This window comes from Enhydra lutris, unplaced genomic scaffold (genome assembly GCF_002288905.1).
Source record: "Enhydra lutris kenyoni isolate GAN:26980312 unplaced genomic scaffold, ASM228890v2 scaffoldscaffold12, whole genome shotgun sequence".
NCBI lineage: Eukaryota > Metazoa > Chordata > Mammalia > Carnivora > Mustelidae > Enhydra > Enhydra lutris.
The window spans coordinates 26,108,734-26,132,254 of record NW_019154096.1 but is presented as its reverse complement, the minus strand read 5'-3'; the positions used below and the strand labels follow the sequence as shown (position 1 = coordinate 26,132,254).

The 23,521-nt window shown below is 40.9% G+C and overlaps 1 protein-coding gene across 1 annotated transcript in view; it reads left to right on the top strand.

Annotated features, from left to right (window-relative positions):
- The window catches only part of LOC111144905 (activating signal cointegrator 1 complex subunit 1), a 97,696-nt gene that overhangs the window by 53,096 nt on the left and 21,079 nt on the right, over positions 1 to 23,521 (top strand). Inside the window, exons 8-9 of the mRNA XM_022499501.1 lie at positions 14,374 to 14,498; positions 20,003 to 20,088. Of these exons, the coding sequence (XP_022355209.1) occupies positions 14,374 to 14,498; positions 20,003 to 20,088 (211 nt within the window). The remainder of the gene's footprint in view (positions 1 to 14,373; positions 14,499 to 20,002; positions 20,089 to 23,521) is intronic.

Genomic DNA, 23,521 nt, shown 5'->3' with positions numbered 1-23,521 from the left:
GAGTCAAAGGCAGAGGCTTTAACCCACTGAACCACCCAGGCGCCCCATTTTTTCAATAAATACAGTGTAGTACTATCAATCTATTTTCCTTAGGATGTTCTTAATATTTTCTTTTCTCTAGCTTAGTTTATTGTAGGAATACAGTATATAATACATATACAAAATACGTGTTAATCAACTCTTTACATTCTCAGTAAGGCTTCCCATCAACTGTAGGCTGTCAATATTTAGGTTTTAGGGGACTCAAAAGTTAGCCATGGATTTTCAACTGCACAGGGGTCGGTGCCCTTAACCCTTGCATTGTTTAAGGGTCAACTATAATTGCAAACTGTGATAAAGATGAAGCAGAGGGAAAATGGTGCTCTGTTACAAGAACTATCATAGCAGTGTTGACTGGGAGGAGGGCAGGGTCAAGAAAAGCCTTTCTTAGGAATCAATACTGAATCAAGATCCAAAGAAGTGAGAGTTTGCCAGCAAAGGAGAGGTGGGAACCCACCTGTTTGTTGTTCTAGGCAAAAGAAAATACAGAGCAAAAGCCCTGAGGCAAGAAAAAGTCTAGCAGATTCCAGATATGGGTGAGGTTTAACAAGGAAGAGGTAGGGTAATGTGAGCTGGCCACATGAAGGAATTAGAGGGGCTTGGACTGATAGTGGCACTAGATAAAAGAATGAAGATTAAACAAGAAGAGATCCATATCAAGATAAATCTGAAATGGAAATGCAGAGCACCAAAGACAGAAGATCTTAAAAAGAAGTCACCCACAAAGGGGTGATAGTTATAAGGAACTCTCAGTAGCAATAGTGGAAGTCAAAAGATAGCAGAACATTTTCTACAGAAAATAATGGTGAACCTGGAATTGTGTACTCAGAAAAAAAAATCTTTAAGAACAAAGGTGAAATGTGGCACCTGGGTGGTACAGTCAGTTAAGCATCCAACTCTTGGTTTTGGCTCAGGTCAGTCCTGAGATTGAGCACCGCGTCTGGCTCTGTACTCAGTGTGGAATCTTTTGGAGATTTTCTCCCCCTCTCCCATCCTGTTCATGCTCTCTCTCTCAAATCTTTTAAAAAATGAACAAAGTTGAAATGAAGGCTGTTACAGATGAACAAAAACTCCGAGAATCTTATCACTGTGAGATGTCTACAGTTAAATAATGTATAAAGGATATATTTCAAGAAAAGGAAAATGAATCCAGAGTGTTTGAGGTGCAGGAAGGTTAGTTTGAGATGTAGAAAAGAATGGTAAATACATAAAATGCAGACATTGTCTATACAAAATAATTATTTTATAGTGGGGAGAGTTTTTTAAAAAGATAGAGCTAAAAATAAATAAAAATTTAAAAAAGAGAACATTAGTTAACATAAGTATCAGCTAAGAGCATGGCAAGTCAAGACTGAGGAGAATTCTGGAGTTGAAGTATTCTAGTTTTTTTTTTTTTTTAATTATTTGGGGGGATGGTATTAAGATATTTCTTAACTTTGTTAAGCTAAATGCATACAGTAAAAATTTAAAAGTAAACCTAAAAGGACAAAGGAGCAAATACTAATTTATAAAAAGGAGCAAGAAGCATAGGAAAAAGTGGGATGAATATTTAAACATAAGATGATAAGTCCAGATATATGTATACATCTATATATATAATATTTTAATGATACATGTTAATGAATAAACTCTCTGGTTAAGAAAGATATATTAAACAAAATTCAGTTGTATGCTCTTTACCAGAGATACACCCATTCATGAAGTTGCAGTAGAGAAAGGTAAAAGATACAGTAGGCAAATACCAAAAGGAAGTTGGCATAACAGAATTAATATCAAGCATGTTAGGCTGAGCAGTAGAGAGGACTGTTATATTATGATGAACAATTTACCAAGATGATATAATTTTGAACTTGTATGATTAGAGCCACCTCAAAGTTGATTTAACCAAATTTGTGTAATTAATTTTTTATTGGGGAGAAATTTTACAGATTTCTATTACCTACTTCAGATGCAGTGGCCAGGGGAGGCATCTCTAAGGAGTTGACATTGGAATTCAGACTTAAAAGATGCAAAGGAATGGTAGTAAGAGTATGTCAGGCAGAGGGAAGAGCAAGTGCAAAGACCTCGAGAAAGAGCGTTGTGTGTTTCAGCACTTAAAGACTGGGGGAGATAAACAAGGGAGATGAGGCCAGAGACGCAGACAGAGACTTGATTACACAAAGTCTAGACAGTTGGTAAAGAATTTGTATTGTTTTCCTAGGTGCATCGAGGGTTTTAAGCAATCTAGTGGCATGATCTTTCATTTTAAAAAGGTAATGTGTGGTAGAATGGATTAGAGGGGAATAGAATGCAAGTGGAGAAATAAGGTCATACTGCAATCCAGGCTAGAGTTGAAAGTAAGTAGCCAAGTTAGAGTGATGACAATGATGAGAAAAAATAAAAAGACACCATCCATTACAGTAGCACCAAAACCCATAAGGTACTCAGGAAATAATTCCAACAAAGTATGTGTAAGACCTTTTTGCACAAAATTATAAATTATAAATAAATTGAGAGAGTGTTCAAGTTCATTGATAGACTTAGTTTCATAAAGATAGTAGTTTTCCTCAAATGGTTCTATATAAATTTAATGCAACTATGAGACTACGTATGTAATTGAAATGAAGAGCCAGGAATGGGAGGGGGAAGTATTTAAAAGTCATTATAAGAATCCAGGTGAGAAATAAGACCTGAACTAGACATGTAGAATTAAAAGAACAGATATGTAGATTAAAAAAGAGTGAACTTGGGGCACCTGGGTGGCTCAGTGGGTTAAGCCTCTGCCTTCGGCTCAGGTCATGATCTCGGAGTCCTGGGATTGGGCCCTGCATCAGGCTGTCTGCTTGGCGGAGAGCCTGCTTCTCCCTCCCGCTCTGTCTGCCTCTCTGCCTACTTGTGATCTCTCTCTCTGTCAAATAAATAAATAAATTCTTTAAAAAAAAAAAAAAAGAGTAAACTGCTTGATTGGGCAGTTTTCTGAAGGTGGAGTGTAGGAGTCATGAATATGATCCATTGCAACTAAGCTGGTTAATCTCAGGAATACAAAGATGAATTCAGACCAGGAAATCTAATAACATCCAACTCAATAGATCATATTTAAAAATAATATCTAAACACATGTCTAAGAGGTTTTGATGAAATTCAGCCTACTTTTTTTCATTAAAAACTTTCAGAAAATAGAAAGATATTGCCTGATATAATAATTATCTATCTTAAGGCAGAAGCTAGCAATCCTATTGAATGGTTATTCGCTGGGTTTATCATCGCCATTATAATCAGAAATAAAGCATGATTGCCTGTAATAACCATTACTCTTAAACACGTTGTTCAGAAAGTTCACATTAAATCCTAAACTATAAAACAGAGGGCAGTTGAAGACAAAAATTGCCGTTGAGGATAACATTACAGTCTACTAAAAAAGCTCTACAATTGATAAGACATCAGTTAAAGTGCTAATAAGTGGTTGGACAAAAATAAGTACCCAAAAATAAATAATTTAGTACTAACAAAGTAAACACCATAAGAGATACACAAATGGGTAAAATGACCCTTGCCTAAAGGACCTTAAATCTCCCTAAGCAGTAAACTATTAAAAGAAAACACACAAATTTTAAAAATAGAAGAAAACTAAGTAGATGTTTGATGAGTGACATGAGGAGTTCCCTGCTAGTAAAGCTATAAATTAGGACAAAATTTCCAGAAAGCAAACTGGCACTTTTATTTTATACTTCTTGGACTTGCTTATTTTCCCTACAGGAATTTTTCTAGTGGAATTAATCAGATCTATGGACAGATCTATGTGGGAGATATCCATTCCAGTATTGCATGTAGCAGTATATGCAGGAAACATTCTAGAGAAACATCACGATGGGGCACCTGAGTGATTCAGTGGGTTGGGCCTCTGCCTTCGGCTCAGGTCATGATCTCAGGAACCTGGGATCGAGTCCTGTATTAGGCTCTCTGCTCAGCAGGGACCCTGCTTCCTCCTCTCTCTCTCTGCCTGCCTCTCTGCCTACTTGTGATGTCTGTCTTTCAAATAAATAAATAAAATCTTAAAAAAAAAATCACGATGAGAGGAGTGGAAAATAAACTATGATCTATAGAATAGAGAATACTGGGGATCAGCTGGGAATGATGTCTGGACAAATGGGAAGTATTCACTGTAGAGTATTATTTGATGAAAACAATTTGTAGATACACATTTACTTTTCTCTTGAATGTGGGAAAAGAGAGCAAAAGAGAAATAAATCATTTAATGTCAGTACATAAAACTCTTATCAGTGGTTCTTTCCAGATAGCAAATGATTTTTTTTTTAGCTTATCTGATTTTTTTTTTTTTCAATAATGTTGGAATAATAGCCAAGTGTTACATTTGCTCAGGTTTACTTGGTCAGGTCAGGGTCAGTAGTAATTAGCATGTGTGGGAAGTGGTAGCATTACAGTTGACCTCGCTCTGACTGTGAAGCCTGTGCTCTTGCTGGGGCCAAAGAGAGATTAAGGATAACTGGAGACAGACCACTCTTGAGAAGTTTGCTGAAAAGAAGTTGAGAGAAGTGTACGTGTATGTGTGCATTTAGAGTTAAATTCCACATCAGTGCAGCCTGGCGTATCTCTGTACCATCTTTCAGTTTGCCATCTTCCTTTCATACCCAAGCTGCTGCTGCTGCTGCTTCCTTTTTTTTTAAGATTTTATTTTTAAATAATTTTAACACCCAATGTAGGGCTCGAACTCACAACTCCCGAGATCAAGAGTTGCACTCTGTACCGACTGAGCCTGCTAGGTACCCCCCAAAGCTGCTGCTTTTTGCATTGTTTTCTTTTGCAAAATTTTAGGCTTCCATGGGTAAAGTGAAAGTCAACTGGCTCCCTTTCCCCTGCAGTGCCCCTCTCTGTGTTCCTCCCCAGTAGATGGTAAGCAGAACAAATGCTGAGAGTCATTGTCTGCTATGCATATGATATGCATATGCATAGGACCCACATGGGTTAACAGTCCATTCTTCTTATGACACGTAACCTAGAAGTTACTTTTATGTCAGTGTGTGTAGATCTCATCAAGTACAGCTACATTTGTCCTTCTAAGTCATAGCCTGTATGCTGTAGGACTTACTTGCTTAAAAATCTCCCACCGGAAATACAAATCAAAACTGCAGTGACATATCACCTTACACTTGTCAGAATGGCTAAAATCAACAACACAAGAAACGGCAGGTGTTGGCAAGCATGTGGAGAAAGGGGAATCTTCTTGCACTGTTGGTGGGAATGCAAACTGGTGCAGCCACTCTGGAAAACAGTATGGAGGTTCCTCAAAAAGGTAAAAATAGAACTACCCTATGATCTAGTAATTGCACTATTTCCCCAAAGAATACAAAGGTATTTTTCCTAAAGAATGCAAAAATACTAATTCAAAGGGGTACATGCACCCTGTTGTTTGTAGCAGCATTACCAACAACAGCCAAATTCTGGAAACAGCCCAGGTATCCGCTGACTGATGATGAATGGATAAAGAAGTTGTGTGTGGGGGGAAAGTGGGTGAGGGGATTAATGAGTGCACTTGTGATGAGCACCAGGTGTCATATTTCCATATTGAATCACTGTATTTACACTAACAATGTAAAGTAACTGGAATTTTTTTTTTAAAGACTTTATTTATTTATTTGATAGAGAGAGATCACAAGTAGGCAGAGAGGCAGGCAGAGAAAGAGGGGGAAGCAGGCTCCTCGCTGAGCAGAGAGCCCGATGTGGGGCTCGATCCCAGGACCCTGGGATCATGACCTGAGCCGAAAGCAGAGGCTTTAACCCACTGAGCCACCCACGTGCCCCAAGTAACTGGAATTTAAATAAAAACTTAAAAAAGGCGTGAGAAAAAAAATCTCCCATCCTTTCATATCATCTTATGAATTAATTCGTAGTCCCCAGTCTGGCATTCAAGGTCTTCCAGTATGAGATAATCTTCCAGTAAGACCAGCTTAATATTTCAACTTGATCTTTCACTACCTTGCACTTGGCCTAAGCCCAGGCCAACTCTACCACTTATTGATGATTCTTTGTGTCTTTGTTAATATTGTTTCTTGTGACTAAAACTTCTCTTCTGTTACTTCTCATCTTTTTGTGTTCACATGCTGTCTTTCCTTAGTGCTTTTCTTTTTTTTTTTAAGATTTTATTTATTCATTAGACACAGAGAGAGAGATCACAAGTAGGCAGAGAGGCAGACAGAGAGGGAGGGGGTGGGGAAGCAGGCCCCTTGCTCAGCAGAGAGCTGGATGCAGGGCTCAATCCCAGGAGCCTGAGATCATGACCTTAGCAGAAGACAGAGGCTTAACCCACTGAGCCACCCAGGCGCCCATCTTTTTCCTTTTCTTAAGTAGACTGTAAGATTCTTCATGGCAGAATCTTATGGCATGCTCTTATTTAGCATTGTATATCCAGCGCCTTTTATAATTCAGGTTCATAGATGTTTAGTGAATGCTTGCTATGTACTTAATTCACTCATTCTGTACATACACAAAATGAATTGGGTACGGTTAGCTTTCTGTCCTAAGCCCATCCTCCTAATAGCCTGTTCTGGTCCCAACCCAGCTATGCTCTCCTCCATGTTTATATTACCGGAAGCACCTTGTATCGTTGTGTCATTCCCAAAGTCTTCCTTTTTAGTTACCAAAGTCTTCCTTTTTAGTTACCTTAGATTGCAAGCTCCGTAATAACAGGGACTATGTTTGCTTAGTTCTTTATTTTCGTAGTGACTAGCACAATGCCTGTATATGGTAAGCAGTCAGAAAATATTACTAGTATGGAACTGAATTAAGATGGAAAAAAAAAATCCTAAACAAAAGCCTGAAATTTGCACTTTCTAGGGAGTCAGTGATCTTTCTGCAGCACAAATCCATATCTGGAAAGATGGCTCTGGGTTGCTTGAGCTTTGGAGCACTTACAGGCCTTTTAAGAGCTTAGATTTAAGGCATGAATAACTGGCTTCTGTTTCCAAACTCTAAGCACTATCTAAATAATAAAGCTGCTTTAGAATAATTTATAATTTTTCTTATAGCAACCCTACCTTATTTTTAAATCACTTATAAGGAAACAAAGGCGTAGAGGAGTTCTGTGACTCATAAATAGTCAAACAGGAAAGGATCAATGAAGTAAGAATTGAAAGATGGTACTTTTCGAAATATATGGACATGTTGTTAAATGTAGTATCTGTGACATCAGCCTGCCATTTAGGGACTGTACCCCAGTACCCTTAAGTTCTTTTAATAGAACCCCAAAATATTTGTCGTCTATGAATCATGCGTGCGTGCAACAACTGTTTATTGAGAACTGATTATGTGTCAGGCATTAATTGAGGTGCCAAGATAAAGCAGTGAGTAAGATAAAAAGCCAACCTTTGAGGAATGCACGGAGAATCGTTAACACAAAACTGACTCGGATTCTGGTCTCTTTGCCCTGACTTTGAGCAGCTCATCCTGTTTGTGTTTCATTTCCTCTTGTGTAAAATGAGAGGTTAGTCTAGAACTTTCTAAAGGACTTTAGTTTCTTCAAAGTCTTAAGTCTGTGAATTGAACAGAAGTCTTAATTTTCCTGAAAGAGCTGGAAATTGGTTTCTTTATTTAGTTTATTTAATTTCCTTCGTCTAATATTTCTTGTTCCTGTTTCAATCTACTTGAACTCCCTACTCATTTCCGTTTCTTTAATGGGGGAGAGAGAAAAAAGAGGCATCGTTCTGCTGTGATTTATATGTTTTTTTTTTTTCAAGATTTTTAAAATTTATTTATCTGAGAGAGAGAGAGCATGCGCATGAGTCGGGGGGAGGAGCAGAGGGAGAGGGAGAAGTAGACTCTGCCCTAAGCCTGATGCGGGGCTTGATCCCACAACGCCAAGTTCACTTCCTAAGCCAAAATCAAAAGTTGGGTGCTTGAGTGACTGAGCCTTTCAGGTGCCCCTCTGCTGTGATTTGTAATTGAGGTGGATTTTGCAGTGCTTATGTTCAGACTTAGGTTGTAATGCTTAGAAGTGTTTCAAAACTTTGTGGTTCTGTCGTGGTGTTAATCAGAAACTTCAGCACCAGTATAATGTAGGTCTTTGCTTGGAGGTCCATGTGCACAATTAATTAAATCCATTAACTATAAAATCAGAGTGATGTGCTGCATGAATATATTTCATTTTCCCCATAGGAAAGTAAGGACAAAGCTGTTTCCATGAGTCATCGCTTTTTCTGTCCTTACTGATATTTTATTGGTTAGCCTTTCTCATTGCTCCTCTAAAAGGTATCTAAGATGATATTGAAAAAAAAATACTCCATGATAGAAAAATATTCGGGGTACATTAAGTGAAATAAGTTTAGAAAAATGTTTTTGTCTTTTTAAAATTGATGTATATCTGTAGAAAAAGAATTAAAAATTATATAACAAAAGCTTCAGTGTTTCTGTGTGCTTGGACAGGTTATGATCTCCTTTTTCTGCTTCTCTTCATTTTCCAGTTTTTATATAATGAACATTTTTTTTTAAAGATTTTCTTTATTCGACAGAGAGATACAGCGAGAGAGGGAACACAAGCAGGGGGAGTGGGAGAGGGAGAAGGAGGCTTCCCACAGAGTAGGGAGCCCAATGCAGGGCTTGATCCCAGGACCCTGGGATCATAACCTGAACTGAAGGCAGATGCTTAACCACTGAGCCACCCAGGCACCCCTATAATGAACATGTATTATTTTGTAATCAGAGAAGAAATTGAGACCCCGATGTCAGGAAGCACACCTCTCTTCAGTGGCTTTCCACACCTTTGGTTTTGTCTGTTGTCTCTTGCTTCTTACTGGCCCTCCTTGGTTTTCTGCAACCTACCCAGTAAGATTCCAACCTGCTCTGGCCCAGGAGCCCCCACAGTCTGGCTTTGTTCAGCCTGCTTTTCCATTTCATCTCTGCCCTTCCCTTTCTACAGATGTCTCATGAATCCTTGGATGTGTTGTTCTCTTTGATATTCAGTCTTTCAGATGTTGAGGACAAAAATTCTTCTAGAATCACCTTTCACTCATGTCACCAGTATATCAGAAAAGCTTCCACTTCTCACCATCTCCCCCCGCCATCCCAGCCAACTGGTTGTTGTGAAGGCCTCCTGGTGGCCTTCCTCCTTCATCCTTGCCTCCACTACTGTCCTCTGAACGGCATCCAGAGGTTTCTTTTTAAAATGTCAGCCGGGTCATGTCATTCTTCTGCTGAAAACACTCCCAAAGCTCCCACCTTACTCTGTGAAAACCAGTCTTTACAGGGGCCTACAAGCCCTATGTAAGCCCCATGGGACGTGACCCTCCCCACTTCTCCGTCCTCAGCTCCTCTCCCCCCAGCTGCACTCCATACACTGGCTTTTAACTCTTCCTCAGTCATACCACCCTGTATAAAATGGCACATGTACGCCCAGTGGTATTCTCATCCCTCTTTCCTGCTCCATTTTCTTCATGGCATGTAACACCACCTGACGTAGTGTGTGTGTGTGTGTGTGTGTGTGTCTGCTGTCCATCTGTCTCTTTCCACTAGCACGTAAGCTGCTGAGGGCAGGGGCTTGTTCACCTCTGTATTCCCATCACCTGGAGCACATCAGCCCTTCCTGTCCCCTTTGAGATCTTATTCTGTAGTTCCCTCTACTGTCTAAGTTTTGTCTTCCTTCTCTATTGGATAATTTCTTGTCATCAGTAAGCATTTTCAGTTCTTTCTCCTCATCAAAAACAAACACAAACAACCTGTCTTCAGCTCTGTACGTTCTGATTATCAAGACATTGGTTTCTATGCTTCCTTTCAAGTTTCTGGAAAGAGTTGATGTGTGCTTACCCCCTCCCCCTCCCTCTCTGGTTTCTGCCTTGATCCTCTGTACCAAGGCTTCCATCTTGGTGTGCTGGCATGACTGCTTCTGGGGAGGTTTCCAGGATGCTCTGACTGTGAGAAGTAAATATGCCTTGTTTTGTACCTTTTCTTACCTTACTTTTCTGTGGTATTGTACTGTGCTGATTTTATTTTCCTCCTGTAATTCTCCTTTCAGCCACTTTGAGGTCCTCTTCTGAAGTCTTTTCCTATTCCTCCTGACCGGTGATTTTTGCTTGTTCCTCCTCTGCCCCTGCCATTAGGAGTGTCCCTTAAGGCTCTGTCTTTAGCTCTCTCTATGGCTTACTGTGAATCCTTCCCAGCATGACTGTGTCTATCCCATGCTTTTTTTTTTTTTTTTTTAAGATTTTATTTATGTATTTGACACAGAGAGACACAGTGAGAGAGGGAACACAAGCAGGGGGAGTAGGAAAGGGAGAAGCAGGCATTGTGCCCATTGAGCAGGGAGCCCGATGCGGGGTTCAATCCCAGGATCCTGGGATCATGACCTGAGCTGAAGGCAGATGCTTAATGACTGACCCACCCAGGTGCCCCATCCCATGCTTTTAACTACTGCTTTTGCACTCCTGACTCCCAAATCTCTTTTTTAAAAAATATTTTATTAATTTGGATGGCAGAGGGCAGAGATTGTATGGAGGGAGGGGCAGAAGGAGAGAGAGAATCTCAAGCAGACTCTGTGCTGAGCATAGCCTGACACGGGGCTCAGTCTCATGACCCTGTGATCATGACCTGAACTGAAATCAAGAGGACGCTTACCCAAATCTATCTTTCGTCCAGATTTTTCTCTTGTGTTTCAGGCCTGTATTTCCATCCCTCTCCTGGACCTGTCCTACTTGATTTCCCATGTCCCATATTCAAAAGCATACACAGTATGCTTGGAACGACATAGCCTAACAGTAGCAATTGCTTCTCCACAGCCGCCCACTTTGCTCAGTGGCCCACCTGGTCATGACAGGCACTCTTGTGAGTCACCTCAGCTGCTCTCTGTGTTTGAATGCCGCCATGTCTGAGGGCACCAGCTTCTCTCTCACACGGCTCCCATGAAGCCGTAATCTGGTCTCGGTTCTCATTGCCCCTGCCACAGTTTAGATGTCCCTCCTTCCCCCCTTTATAGCACAGTCCTTAAAGCATGTACTCTGAAGCCAGACAGCATGGGTTCTGATTTTGGATGTGCCACGGATCACTTATGTGACTTTGGTCCGTGCCTCAGTTCCCTCATTGGTAAAATAGGGATAACAAGTCATGGTGAGGATGAAATGTGTTAACAAATATCGAGTGTTGAAAATAATGGCCAACACTGTTCTGGCTGACCTCTCTATCCCTGGTCTGTTCTTCTAAAGTGTTTTGACTTGTGCTTACTTCGGCAGCATATATACTAAAGTGTTTTCGACTCTGCTGCAACGTCAGCTTTCAGAAATGGACATCTGACCATATCATTCTCTTTTTAAGATCTCTGTGGCTTCTGATGGTCCGACCACCTTCTGTCCAGCTCGTCTCCATTGTCCCTTTCCCCTCACACACTGCTACAGCTATATTCACTAATCAGCAGTTTTCCAAAGAAGATGTGATCGTGCATGCCTTGGCATCTTTGTACATGCTGTTTCTTCTGCTCGAAGTGTCCTTCCTTACCAGTTTTATCTGTGAATCTTCAGCAATCCTTCAAGACCGTGTTTATTTTTTACATTCACTTCCCACTTTAAAAAAAAAAAAAAAGTATTTATTTGAGAGAGAGAGAGTGTGTGTGCGAGTCGGGGGAATGGCAAAGGGCGAGAACCTCAGGCAGACTCCCCCACCAAGCACATAGCACGACTCGGGCCTCGAACTCACAACCCATGAGATCATGACCTGAGCTGAAACCACGAGTCGGATGCCCAGCTGACTGAATCACCCAGGCGCTCCTCACTTGTCACTTTTTAACTAGTCACATCCATCAATTAAGCAGTCATAGCCAGCAGTTACTGAAACCCAAGTATAATGGTGTTCTGGAAGATAGAAGAAAATATAACATGTTCTTCAGGGGCATGCAGTCTAGTAGGGGAACAGGACAGAGAGATGTACAGCAGCAAGGGACTGTCCCTGAGAATGCTAAGTGGATCGGCATTCCAGAGAAGGACAGAATCACCGCTCACAGATACAGGGGAGTGCAGGGTGTTAGGGTGGTTAGAAAGGCTTCATGGAAGAGTTGCGGTTTGAGGATGGTAAGATCTGCACAGGTGGAGGGAGGGGGTAGATCCTGTGGCTCAGGGAACAGAAGGCACAGAGGTAGCAGTTGTCAAGCTGAGTGGAAGAAGCCTGATGAGAAGACATGTGCGTTGAGTGCCAAGGTCATAAGCCACGCAGAGTCACGGGGGTCTCGAGAGCCCAGAGCATCTTGAGGGATGAGTGTGTTCTCATGTTCTACCCTGTGCCAGGCCACACTGGAGCCTGATGCAAAGGGAGAACTCAGCAACAACCAATCTCATCTTCATTCAAAATTTTGATATTCTGTTCATCATGGGGTTTTTTTGGCATTAATTTTGATTTTTTTAAAATATTGCATTAAAACATGATTTATTTTGGTTACTGCATTTTTTGGCACTCCCTTAAATTTTGTGCCCGAGGTCATTTCCTCATTTACTTCATTCAGCCCTAGTCCCTGCCCTGTGTTCTGGTTCTGAAGTTTGGTGGAGGGGACATGGGTATTTACTTTATTGTTATTATTATTAATTATGGTTTATTCATTTTGTACGTGTTCTTTGATTAGTAGACAGTATTTCGTAAAAAGCAATTAAGGTAAATTAGAATTTTAAGAAGATTAATTTGGAACTTTGGAGCCTGAAAACCATGAAAAGGAAAATAATAATTTGTGCTTCCAAGTCAATTTCTGGAGGACAATAACTTCTTCTTGCTGCAGTGCATGCAGTGCAAGCAAAAGGTTTTGTTTTGCTCACATCTAAATGGGGGAAGGATCACTGGAGGGTCGGGGTATTAGAGGCTTTTGTCCACTTGGAGACAGACATTAAGCAACTGAGTTGCTGTAGCCAGAATGTTCTGCCCAAGGCAAGCTCCCACAAATGGGCCACAAGGGCTAGACTTGGCCCACATCTCACATAAAGCAAACCTGTCTCGCCCTGCTCAAGGAGCAGCTGCTCTCTGGTCACTGTGCTTACACTGTGGGCCATCACACAGGGGCCATGGCCCAAGAAGCAGTGGAAGATTCATGAACTCTCTAAACTTCTCAGGGCTACTTGTATCCAGGAAAGAGGTGATGTTTGACACAAAGAGTATTACTAGTACATCTAAAAACGTGAAGTCTTTTGTTCATTAGCACACTCGTGACTCATGGAAGATGATTTGGCACCAGGAAGTCAATGAGCATCGGCACAAATCTCAGAGAAGGCTGAGGGGAAGGTGGAAAGGGGCAAGCTGCCCCCAAGAGTGCCACCAGGCACACTGCCCTGTCATTTGATGGGGACCGTCCACATATCCAGCATGAGCTGCTTCAGTCTCATGGTAGACATTCTGGCATGATATGGAGAAGCCACAGGCTGCATTTTACCATCAGAGGAGTGGGTGGTCAGAGAAGATGGCTCCTTCCTGAGGCCCCAGACCATGATCTGCTCGACTCACCCCTGCTGGGTTGCTGACCCCTCTTGTTGGCACAGCCAGCAAAGTTGTTCTTCAGAACTAAAGGAGAAATCAAAGAGTTTCCCAGACAATCAAAAGCTGACGGAGTTCATCACCACCACAATGGCCATACAAGAAATGGTAAAGGGAATTCTTCAGGCTCTTGAACAAAACACCTGAACAGGATGAAAACTTCTGTGCAAGAACTGCTTCTGGGAGAAGTTCTAGAGTGAATGACTGTCGTCAAGCCAGAACTCAGCCACTGCAGAACCCTTACTGCTTAGAGCTACCTGGAGTCCACATGGGGAGGAATCACGCAGCCTGTGGATTTGCCTATCGTTGTCTTCATCGGTACTCCACGTCAGCCTCTGTGAAACACTGGGGTAGTGTCCAAGGATCTTCTCAGGCTCCTTCCCAGGGAGCAAATGTCTTAGAATCATACCAAACCTCCTTTGAGCCTGGCAGAAACATACCGACCACATGGTAGCTCTAGGTTCTCTGACTGGATGAAGCAATAAGGCACTTCCTTTGAGGCAACTCTATTGAGCCTGGCTTCTCGAGCCCTGTCGTGAGATATTCTAAGCTTCTGTGTTCCTTCAAAATCATGTTTTAACCTCCTGTGAAAACCTGGCCCTCTCCATGTACAGTTGATCCCTCCCTTCCCACTACCCACGATGGATTTCAGTGACTGGTTTCCATGACCGTCTGCTCCACAAGGCTGTGAACCCCGGGGAGGTGGTGGGAACTGTAGCCTTTCCTCTCCCTCCCTTCGTGCAGGGTCTTTACAGTGATTGACCCAGAATATATACTCTATAAACAGTGAAGCAGTAATCAGGGGTTCAGAGTGTACTGAGATTTTTATACTTCTTCCTTCAATTTCTTCAGGCTGCAAGAATTAGTCGATCGAGTGCTGGAACGCTTTCAGGCATCTGGACTAATAGTTAAAGAGTGGAATAGTGTGAAACTCCATGCGACGGTGATGAACACTTTATTCAGGAAGGACCCCAATGGTAAGTCCCGTATAGAACTGTAGCATAGTTTATGATCAGCAAGGCCTTGTGATATTTCTGGGGTTCAAACAAGACTGGCTACCCAAGACTCTCTGGTAATCTTCCTTTGAATCTCTAACTTGTTTTGATGAGCACAGTGGAAGTGGACAGGGAATGTATCTAGCGTGGGACCGTGACATTCCAGATCCTTGATTTCTGTTGCACATAGGGTTGGCAGATTTAGCGAAAAGAAATACAAGAGGCCCAGGTAAATTTTAGGTAAAGAGTGAAAAATTATTTTAGTATAAGTGTGTCCCCTGCAATACTTGGTGTCTTCTTGGAAAAAAGAAAGGAGAGAAGATTAGGTTAGTCCAGTGGTTCTCAACTACAGACAACTCTGCCCTGTGCACCCCTCCCCCCACCCCAGGACATTTGGTTGTCACACTTAGGGCATGTTGCTACTCCTGGCATCTAGTGGGAAGAGGCTGGGAATGCTGCTTATTAACTCTCTACAATGGACAGGCCAGCCTACCTTAACAAAGAAGTATCTAGAAATGTCAATATCACCAAGGTTGAGAAACCTGGTGTTAAGAGTAATAATGTTTCCTCTCATGGAATCTGAGCCTTATGTAAGAATGCCTTGCTTTAACCCTTCATTTGGGATGGTTACCTACATTTCAAAAAGGATTCTTCTTTTTTTTCCCATTGCCTTCCCCGCCCTACCCCCAAGTGAAAGCTTTTCCAGCACAGTCAGCATCATCTGATCAGGAGCCACATACTCAAATTACATGCAGCTTCTCCTTCTAAAACTTGCTTGAAATATACCAGCACCAAAAATCTCATGTTCAGGTTTTATTTCCTTTGTTTAGGACCTGACCTTGGTTTTAGGAAGTTTAGGTTGGAAGACGACTCCATCAGGACTTGAACCCATAAACTCTTTGTAGATTTATACTTTAGGACAGGTTGTGTGTCCCTTTTGTCAAAGTACAGTTGACCCTTAAACAACAGTTTGCACTGTGCCGGTCCACTTAAACAAGGAATTCTTTCAGTAACTACAGCATAGTACTATAAACGTATTTTCTGTTCCTTACAATTTTTTTTTAAAGACTTAATTTATTTATTTGATAGACAGAGATCATAAGTAGGCAGAGAGGCAGGCAGAGAGAGAGGAAGGGAAGCAGGCCCCCTACTGAGCAGAGAGCCCGATGGGTGTGGGGCTTGATCCCAGGACCTGAGCCAAAGGCAGAGGCTTGAACCCACTGAGCCACCCAGGCACCCCTGTTCCTTCCAGTTTTCTTTTTTCTTGGGACACCTGGATGGCTGTCAGTTAAACATCTGCCTTTGGCTCAGGTCATGATTCCTGAGTCCCAGGATCGAGCCCCACATTGAGCTCCCCACTCAGCGGGGAGTCTGACCTCCCCCTTCTTGTGCTCTCTCTCACTCTCACTCTCTCAAGTAAATAAAGTCAGGCAAAAAATATTTTCTTTTTTCTTGTTTACTTTATTGTAAGGATGCAGTATATAATACATATAATATACAAAATATGTATTAATTGGCTGGTTGTATCATCAATAAGGGTTTTGGCCAACAGTAGTTTGGTTTTAGGGAGTCAAAAGTTACACATGAACTTCATCTGCATGAGGGTTGGTGCCCCTAATCCCCATTGTTCAAGGGTCAGCTGTACATCTTTTTCTTTCTCTCAGACATGTGCCAAAGATCCCAACTGGAAGTCACTTGCCATTGTAGGACTAAGAGATATGTAGTTGTCCACATTTTAGTTATAATGTTAATGTTTTGTGATGTTAGATTATATTTTATTTAAGATTTTTCTAAATAAATCACTATTTTACCTTCAGGAGCACTGAGATCAAAATTGGTTCAAATGACTCAGTCAAAGCATATAGACTGTTGTTTGGGTACTTAATAGAATCCAAAACTCTATACTTGTTCTGATGCAATACTTTTTTTTTTTTGCATTTGGGTAGTAGTATTGTGGAAGAATATCTGGAATTTCGGAAAATATATTTTCTGGAATATTTCACATTTATATATGCATATATGTATGTATGTATGTATATTTATGTATGCTTGTATATCCATATACATTTATAGGTATCTTGTCCACTGGGGACATTTAAAGGAGTCTGTGGTATTTATTTTGTTCTGGGTGGTCAGTTTTAAGTTTGGAAGCATAGTTAGATCCTCTGAGATGATGTACTTTTTAAACATCTCTATGTAAAGACATAGTTCTAGAACTCTAGAATATACTCTCAATTCTTTGGTTCAGAAGACATATCGTATCCAGTATCATCCAGTAGAACTCCCTGTGATGATAGAAATATTCTCTACCTGTGATGTCCAGTATGGTAGCCACTATCCACATGTAGTTATTGAGCACTTAGAAGTTGCTACGAGGCTGAGAAAGTGAACTTTTCATTTTAATTAATGTAAATTATTTAAATTTAAATAATCACATGTGGCTAGAGGCTACTAATTTGGACAGTACAGGTATAGACAGTATTTTATTAGACATTTAATGCTATCAGCAATACATTCTGAAAATGCCCTAGTCCTTAAATCTTGCTTTAGAACTCTTACCATACTCCTTTATTAACCACATTTTGACATAGAAGAGTTGAATTATAAAGGAATCTGTATCTACTAAATTGTGTGGATCCAGATTTATATTCAGTTAGCACTAGAGCTCCATGTAAGAAAACATTCTAGTTCACAGTCTAGTTATCTTTTCCTACTAGAGATAGTTTGAATATAACACCTTTATTGAGATATAATTCACATACTGTATGATTCACTCATTTAAAATACATAATTCAAGGGCGCCTGGGTGGCTCAGTTGGTTAAGCATCCAACTCTTGATTTTGACTCAGGTCATGATCTAAGGGTTGTGAGATTGAGCCCCCCCATGGGGCCCTGCACCGGGCATGGAGGCTACCTGAGATTCTCTCTCCTTCTACACCCCCTACCCCCCAAAACCCATTTCAATCTTCAGATATCATTACTGTTTTTTTTTTTTCTTTTTCTTTTTTTTTAAGTAGGCTCCAACACGGGGCTTGAACTCAGGACCCTGAGATCAAGACCTGAGCCGAGATCAAGGGTTGGACACTTAACTGACCAAGCCACCCAGGTGCTCCTCATTACTGCTTTGTAATTGATATTTGCTTAGTATGAATTTAAAGTTTCACATCACTTCTTGGGGCACCGGCATGTGGGTGGTGCAGTCAGTTGAGCATCCGACTCTTGGTTTCTGTTCAGCTCCTGATCTCAGGGTCATGAGATCGAGCCCCACTTTGGACTCTGTGCTCAGTGTGGAGTCTGCTTGGAATTCTCTCTCCCTCTCCCTCTGCCCCCCACCCCGCCCCAGGGGCACATGCGTGTGCATGTTCTCTCTGTCTCTCTAAATTAAATAAATATATCTTTAAAGTTTCACATCTCCTCTTAACAGGGGACCGGTTTTTAATTTGGGAAATATACATGATTTTGGGATCTTTGATTAAGAGAGTACTTTTTCATTAGAAGTTACCAAAGTGTAATTCCGGTGGACTAGTTAACATATGTTATGCTCATGGAGTTACTGACCTGGACATATTTTACCAATTCTGACTTGGTAGTCTCCATATCTATATGTAATGAAAGAGCATATTCCGGAATTGGAAGTACAGATATTTTTGAGGGTCTCTTGGTGGGAAGGAAAGGGGTTGATGTTTTAGAAAATATTCTGAGGGTTAAATAATTCTTAAGGACGCTTTGAATTTTCTATATCTTAGGTTCTTCTCTGGTTGAATTTTTACTTGAAAAGGACATAGAATATGGTGTTTCACTCTTTCTTACCTGCCATCCCTCTCCTTTGAAATCCTTTTTCCTGCTATACTTTACGGATGTCTTTTGGGATTAGCAAGCTAAATTAACACAAGGTCATAGATTCACTGCATTTCTGTGTAGAATGTTTGTAAAGACACCTTTGATTGCAACTGAAAGGGGCTCTCTCATTTTGGGGGAGTCCTTAAACCGGTCCACTTAATGTTGGTTGCAACCCAAATTAATGTTGCCAGCATTTTTGACTACCAAATGTGTGAATTAAATATATTTACATATTTAAAAATGCATATAGCTTATACAAAATCTTGGGTTTTTAGACCGCAGGGAACCTTTGGAGATCACCTAGTCTTAACCTGGAACTGCGTAAGTGAACTGAAGTCCATGGAGGAGACATAATTTACCTAATAATATGGCTCATTTTACATGCACAAACATACCCCCCACATCTTCTTTATCCATTCATCTATCGATGGACACTTAGGTTGCTTCCATATCTTGGCTATTGTAAATACTGTTGCAATAAACATAGGGGTACATATATCTTTTGGAATTAGTGTTTCCATTTTCTTTGAAAACAGAAGTGGAATTACAGGATTATGTGGTATTTCTATTTTACTTTTCTTTAAGGAACCTCCATACTGTTGCTCCAGTTTGTGTTCCCACCAACAGGGCATGGGGGTTCCTTTTTCTCTGTGTCCTTGCCAACACTTGTTATTTCTTGTCTTTCTGATGAATGGGTAAAGAAGATGTGTGTGGTGGTGTGTGTACATGTGTATACATACACAGTGGACTACAACTCAGCTATAAAAAAGAATGAACTTTGCCGCTTGTGACAACATGGATAGACTAAGAGCATATTATGCAGAGTGAAATAAATCAGACAGAGAAAGACAAATACCAAATGATTGTATGTATATGTAGAATCTATACATTTTTTTAAAGTGTATTTGTTTATTATTAGAGAGAGTGCATAGAGGGAAAGGAGGAGGAGAAGCAGACTCCCTGCTGGGCAGAGAGCCTGACCTGGAGCTTGATCCCAGGACCCTGAGGTCATGACCTGAACCAAAGGCTTAACTGACTGAGCCACCCAGGCACCCCTTTGCTTCCATGTAGAATCTAAAAAAACAAACAAACAGAAGCACATTCATAAATATAGAGAACAAACTGGTGGTTGCCAGAGGGGACGTGGGGATGGGGTTGGCAAAATAGGTAAAGGGGATTAAGAGGTACAAATTTCCAGTTATAAAATAAATAAGTTACAGAGCTGTAAAGTACAGCATAGGGGATACAGCCAGTAATATTGTAATAACATTGCATGACAGATGGTGAGTGGCAAATGGTGGCTACAGTGAGTGATGTATAGAATTGTCAAATCACTGTGTTGTACACCTAAAATTAATATAACATTGTATGTCCACTATACTTTAAAAAAAAGAATATGGTTAATTACATAGGTAACATACCTTGAGTACTTGGACAGTGTTGAATGAATAAATGTGTACTGAATTAATGACCTCACTGAGACTGGACGCCAGGCCTCTTGACTCAGACTGATGTTTTCCCTCCTATTATGCCACAATCCCGGTAGTACATGAGGATTTTGCTTGTTGTACCTATAGAAACCCAAAAGAAAACAAATGTAAATAACCCAAGCATCTCTTCTAACATTATCTTTGAAATATTTACAGCTGAAGGCAGGTACAATCTCTATACAGCTGATGGCAAATACATCTTCAAGGAAAGAGAATCATTTGATGGGCGAAACATTTTAAAGGTCAGTATATAACAGGGTGAATTGGAAATCCTTTGGCATGTGTCCTAAGATAAGAGCAGAAAACAAGTCGTTCTCCTTTTAACAGTAAAATATATTTTTCTCATTCTTCTCATGAGGATCATTGATTCAAAGGTCTGGCAAAACACACACACACACACACACACACACACGTGTGTGTGTGTGTGTGTGTGTGTGTGTGTGTGTGTGTGTTAATGTCCTAAAGGAAATAAAATCTTTATTTTCCTAAAGGAAAATAAATCTTTTTGAATCTGCTAGGCTGTGATGTCTCTTAGAACCCTGACTACTTGAACTCATAGGAATACGTTGATTTTAACCTAGGGAGTTTTACTCTATATTTTACCTCTGTAGGACTAGGTCTGCATTTTTTTTAAGTTAAAAAGAATTATTTATTTTGTTCTAGTAGACTTTGCACCTATAGTCCCTCTCTAAAGTTCTTTTGTAATCTGTTTTCATTCAGGAATAGCCCATGTTCTGAAAAGTAGGTGGTCTCTGACTGTTGAGGCTTTGCTTCTTGAGTGTTAAATTAACCTATGAAATTTCCATAAAAAGGGCTTTTCAGGGTGGCATTTATCTTTCTCCTACAGACCACATTCTGTAACAACCACAATTTATGCCGTCTCTGTCAGGTTAGCATGTCATTGTGCCTCTGGGCAAACGGAAACAGAAGTTGATACAACGGAGAGGTTTTGGATGCTTCATTTCACTTGTTCTGTAATGATTTAGGTCATACATTTTCAAGGCCATACGTTTTTGGGAACTGGGAGGAGAGTGTGTGTATATAACTTCAGAATAATCTTTAGCTTTAAAAATGCTTTTTCTTTGTCCTTCCCCCCTCATCCTCTATTGCCTTATCCGGGTACTGGGCACTTTTCTTGCCAAATGCCTAGTGTGACCCCATTACCTTTAATTGATGACATCACTTCAGCAGCTGCAGAGTTCTTACTGCAGAGCCTGACATGGCAGTGACCAGATTCCCTCTTAGGCAGGCATTCAGGCTCCTACCTGGCAGAGCTATGTCAATTTCTTCTTTTCCTTGATACCTTTCCTCTTTTTTGAGTGGTTTTCTTGTTGTCAGAGTAACTGTGGTAGCTTTGGTTTGAGTGGCAAGCTGCTAATTACTTCAGCTGTAGTTTACTTATTTTCCCAGTCCCCAGCTTCAGTGTGATATGATTCTTTTTCCTCCGCCATCTCATTTCCTGGGGCTTTCCAATAATAGTGTTAATCATTTTGCTTTTTTGTTGTTGTTGTTAGTTTGATTAAGAAAAAAAGTAGAGGGACGCCTGGGTGGCTCAGTTGGTTAAGCAGCTGCCTTCGGCTCAGGTCATGATCCCAGCGTCCTGGGATCGAGTCCCACATCGGGCTCCTTGCTCAGCAGGGAGCCTGCTTCTCCCTCTGCCTCTGCCTGCCATTCTGTCTGCCTGTGCTTGCTCTCTCTCCCTCTCTCTCTCTCTGACAAATAAATAAATTAAAAAAATCTTAAAAAAAAAGAAAGAAAGAAAGAAAGTAGACCGAACAGGGAAAGAAATCTGTAGGAATGACTCAAGCCAACTTGATTCTTTTGGAATTAGGATTACAGCTGCAGAGGTGTGCGGATGAAAGTCAAGTGCGAGGTGCTGTGCCCTCTGGAAGAGGGAGGTGATGGCAGAGAGCATGTGCCGTGGCTGGAGAGCCAGTCTTCCAATTTAAAGATGCTTTGCCTCTAAGTCTTCCTCACCACCCCAGTGGTGACATGGATGTAGCTCCCTCTAGTGTTAACAAGGGCTTGCTATGTTGGTCGTACCCTTACTGGTTCATGTCTCCTAGGAGTTTTAAGAGCTGGGCTCAGCCAGGGACTTAAGACCATTTAATCCACAAGATCCAATGTGGTTAAAGCAACTTGCCAAAGGTCACAGCTAGTTAGTAGCCAAGTCTGAATTAACAGAAAGCTTCAAATCACAGGGTTAGAATTGTTTCTGCTGCCTCCCATAAAAATGCTCAGTGTTTAGGTAGAGATCCTTAGGTATTTGTAGTTGGGCATACCTGTTTGAAGTGTGATGAAATCTGATTAGAAATCATTCCATAAATGTTGGGGCAGTGGTGTGTGCCAGTTAGCCTAAAATCGTGGCTAATTAAGAATTAGACTTTGAATTGAATGCAGTACTAACACATCAACAGAAATACTTATGAGGGTGTACCATCTGCCAGACCGTGTGCCCTGCAGATAAAAGCAGCCATTATGATGCAGTCCCTGCCTTCTACAGGCTTCCTGTCTTTGAGGCATACAGACGGTTAATAGGCAATTACAGTACAGAACGATGGGCGTGAATTATGAGTATGGAGAAGTACCTTTGAACACAGATAGTTAGAATAAAGTGTCCTTTGATTCAGTGTCCAATATTTTACTTTTTAGTCATTAGCTGCAGAAAATGTAATCTTTCACCTATATTCAGTCAAGGGAATTCACTTTGAGAGTAAAGGTAAAACGTGGCCTCCCACCATTGCCTATGCCCAAACGCACAAGAGGTAATAATTGTGTCTGCGAAGTAGCTATAGTAGCCCACTTTTTGGAATTACCATGAATGAACATGCCTCTCTCAGAACATGAGAACCCACAGGCCCAGAAACCCTTGGGGAGAAAAAGATTCATAAAAACCAATGAATTATATATGGTTCTATGCCAGATAAGATTATTATGTTGAGAAGGAAAAAACATCAATTTCACTAACAAGATAGGAACTGACTTGGAGAAAACTGAGAGGTTAACTGCACTGGCTGTTCAGGGGCCCGAGCATATGTGTGTAGCATATTAACAGCTGCATAGGTCAAGGATCAGGAATGCTGGTGATGAGAAGCAACCTTGGAAAAAAATCAACTTCATCTACTATTCAAAGAGAAACAAAACGAGAAAGCAAGTCATTGCTCATTGCCGTAAGAATTTAATAAGTAACGGCCAATTGCTATTCTGCTCCATGAAGAGAATTGGTCCTTTTGGCTTGGTGTAATATTATGTGTTCTGGGTGCCTTAATAAGAAAGAGAAAAAGTCTTTAATGACTTTGGGAGGTAGAAGCCACATTTTTCTTTTTATGGCCCTTTCGAGAGTTGTTACCGCAGTAATAAACCAGCCTTGGGTTATTCCTAGCTAAAATAAGAATGTTCTTACCTTAAGAAGGACTTTGGAAGAACTGACAACTAAAGAACCACTGTACTGTGTTTTTTGAAACAGAAAAGGAACCTATTTAGTTACAGTGGGTTGTGAGGGAAGCCTGGCAGCTCTGAAAGGAGAATGTACAAGGGAAGAAGACGGCCAAACGCAGAGGGTAGTCACTGCTCAGAGAGTTTCTGTTTCTGATCTAAGAGATAAGAACAAAGATGTTTGTTCATCCCTGAGGCAGTTGTAAACTTGTGATTGGAGAAACCACGCTGACCTAGAGA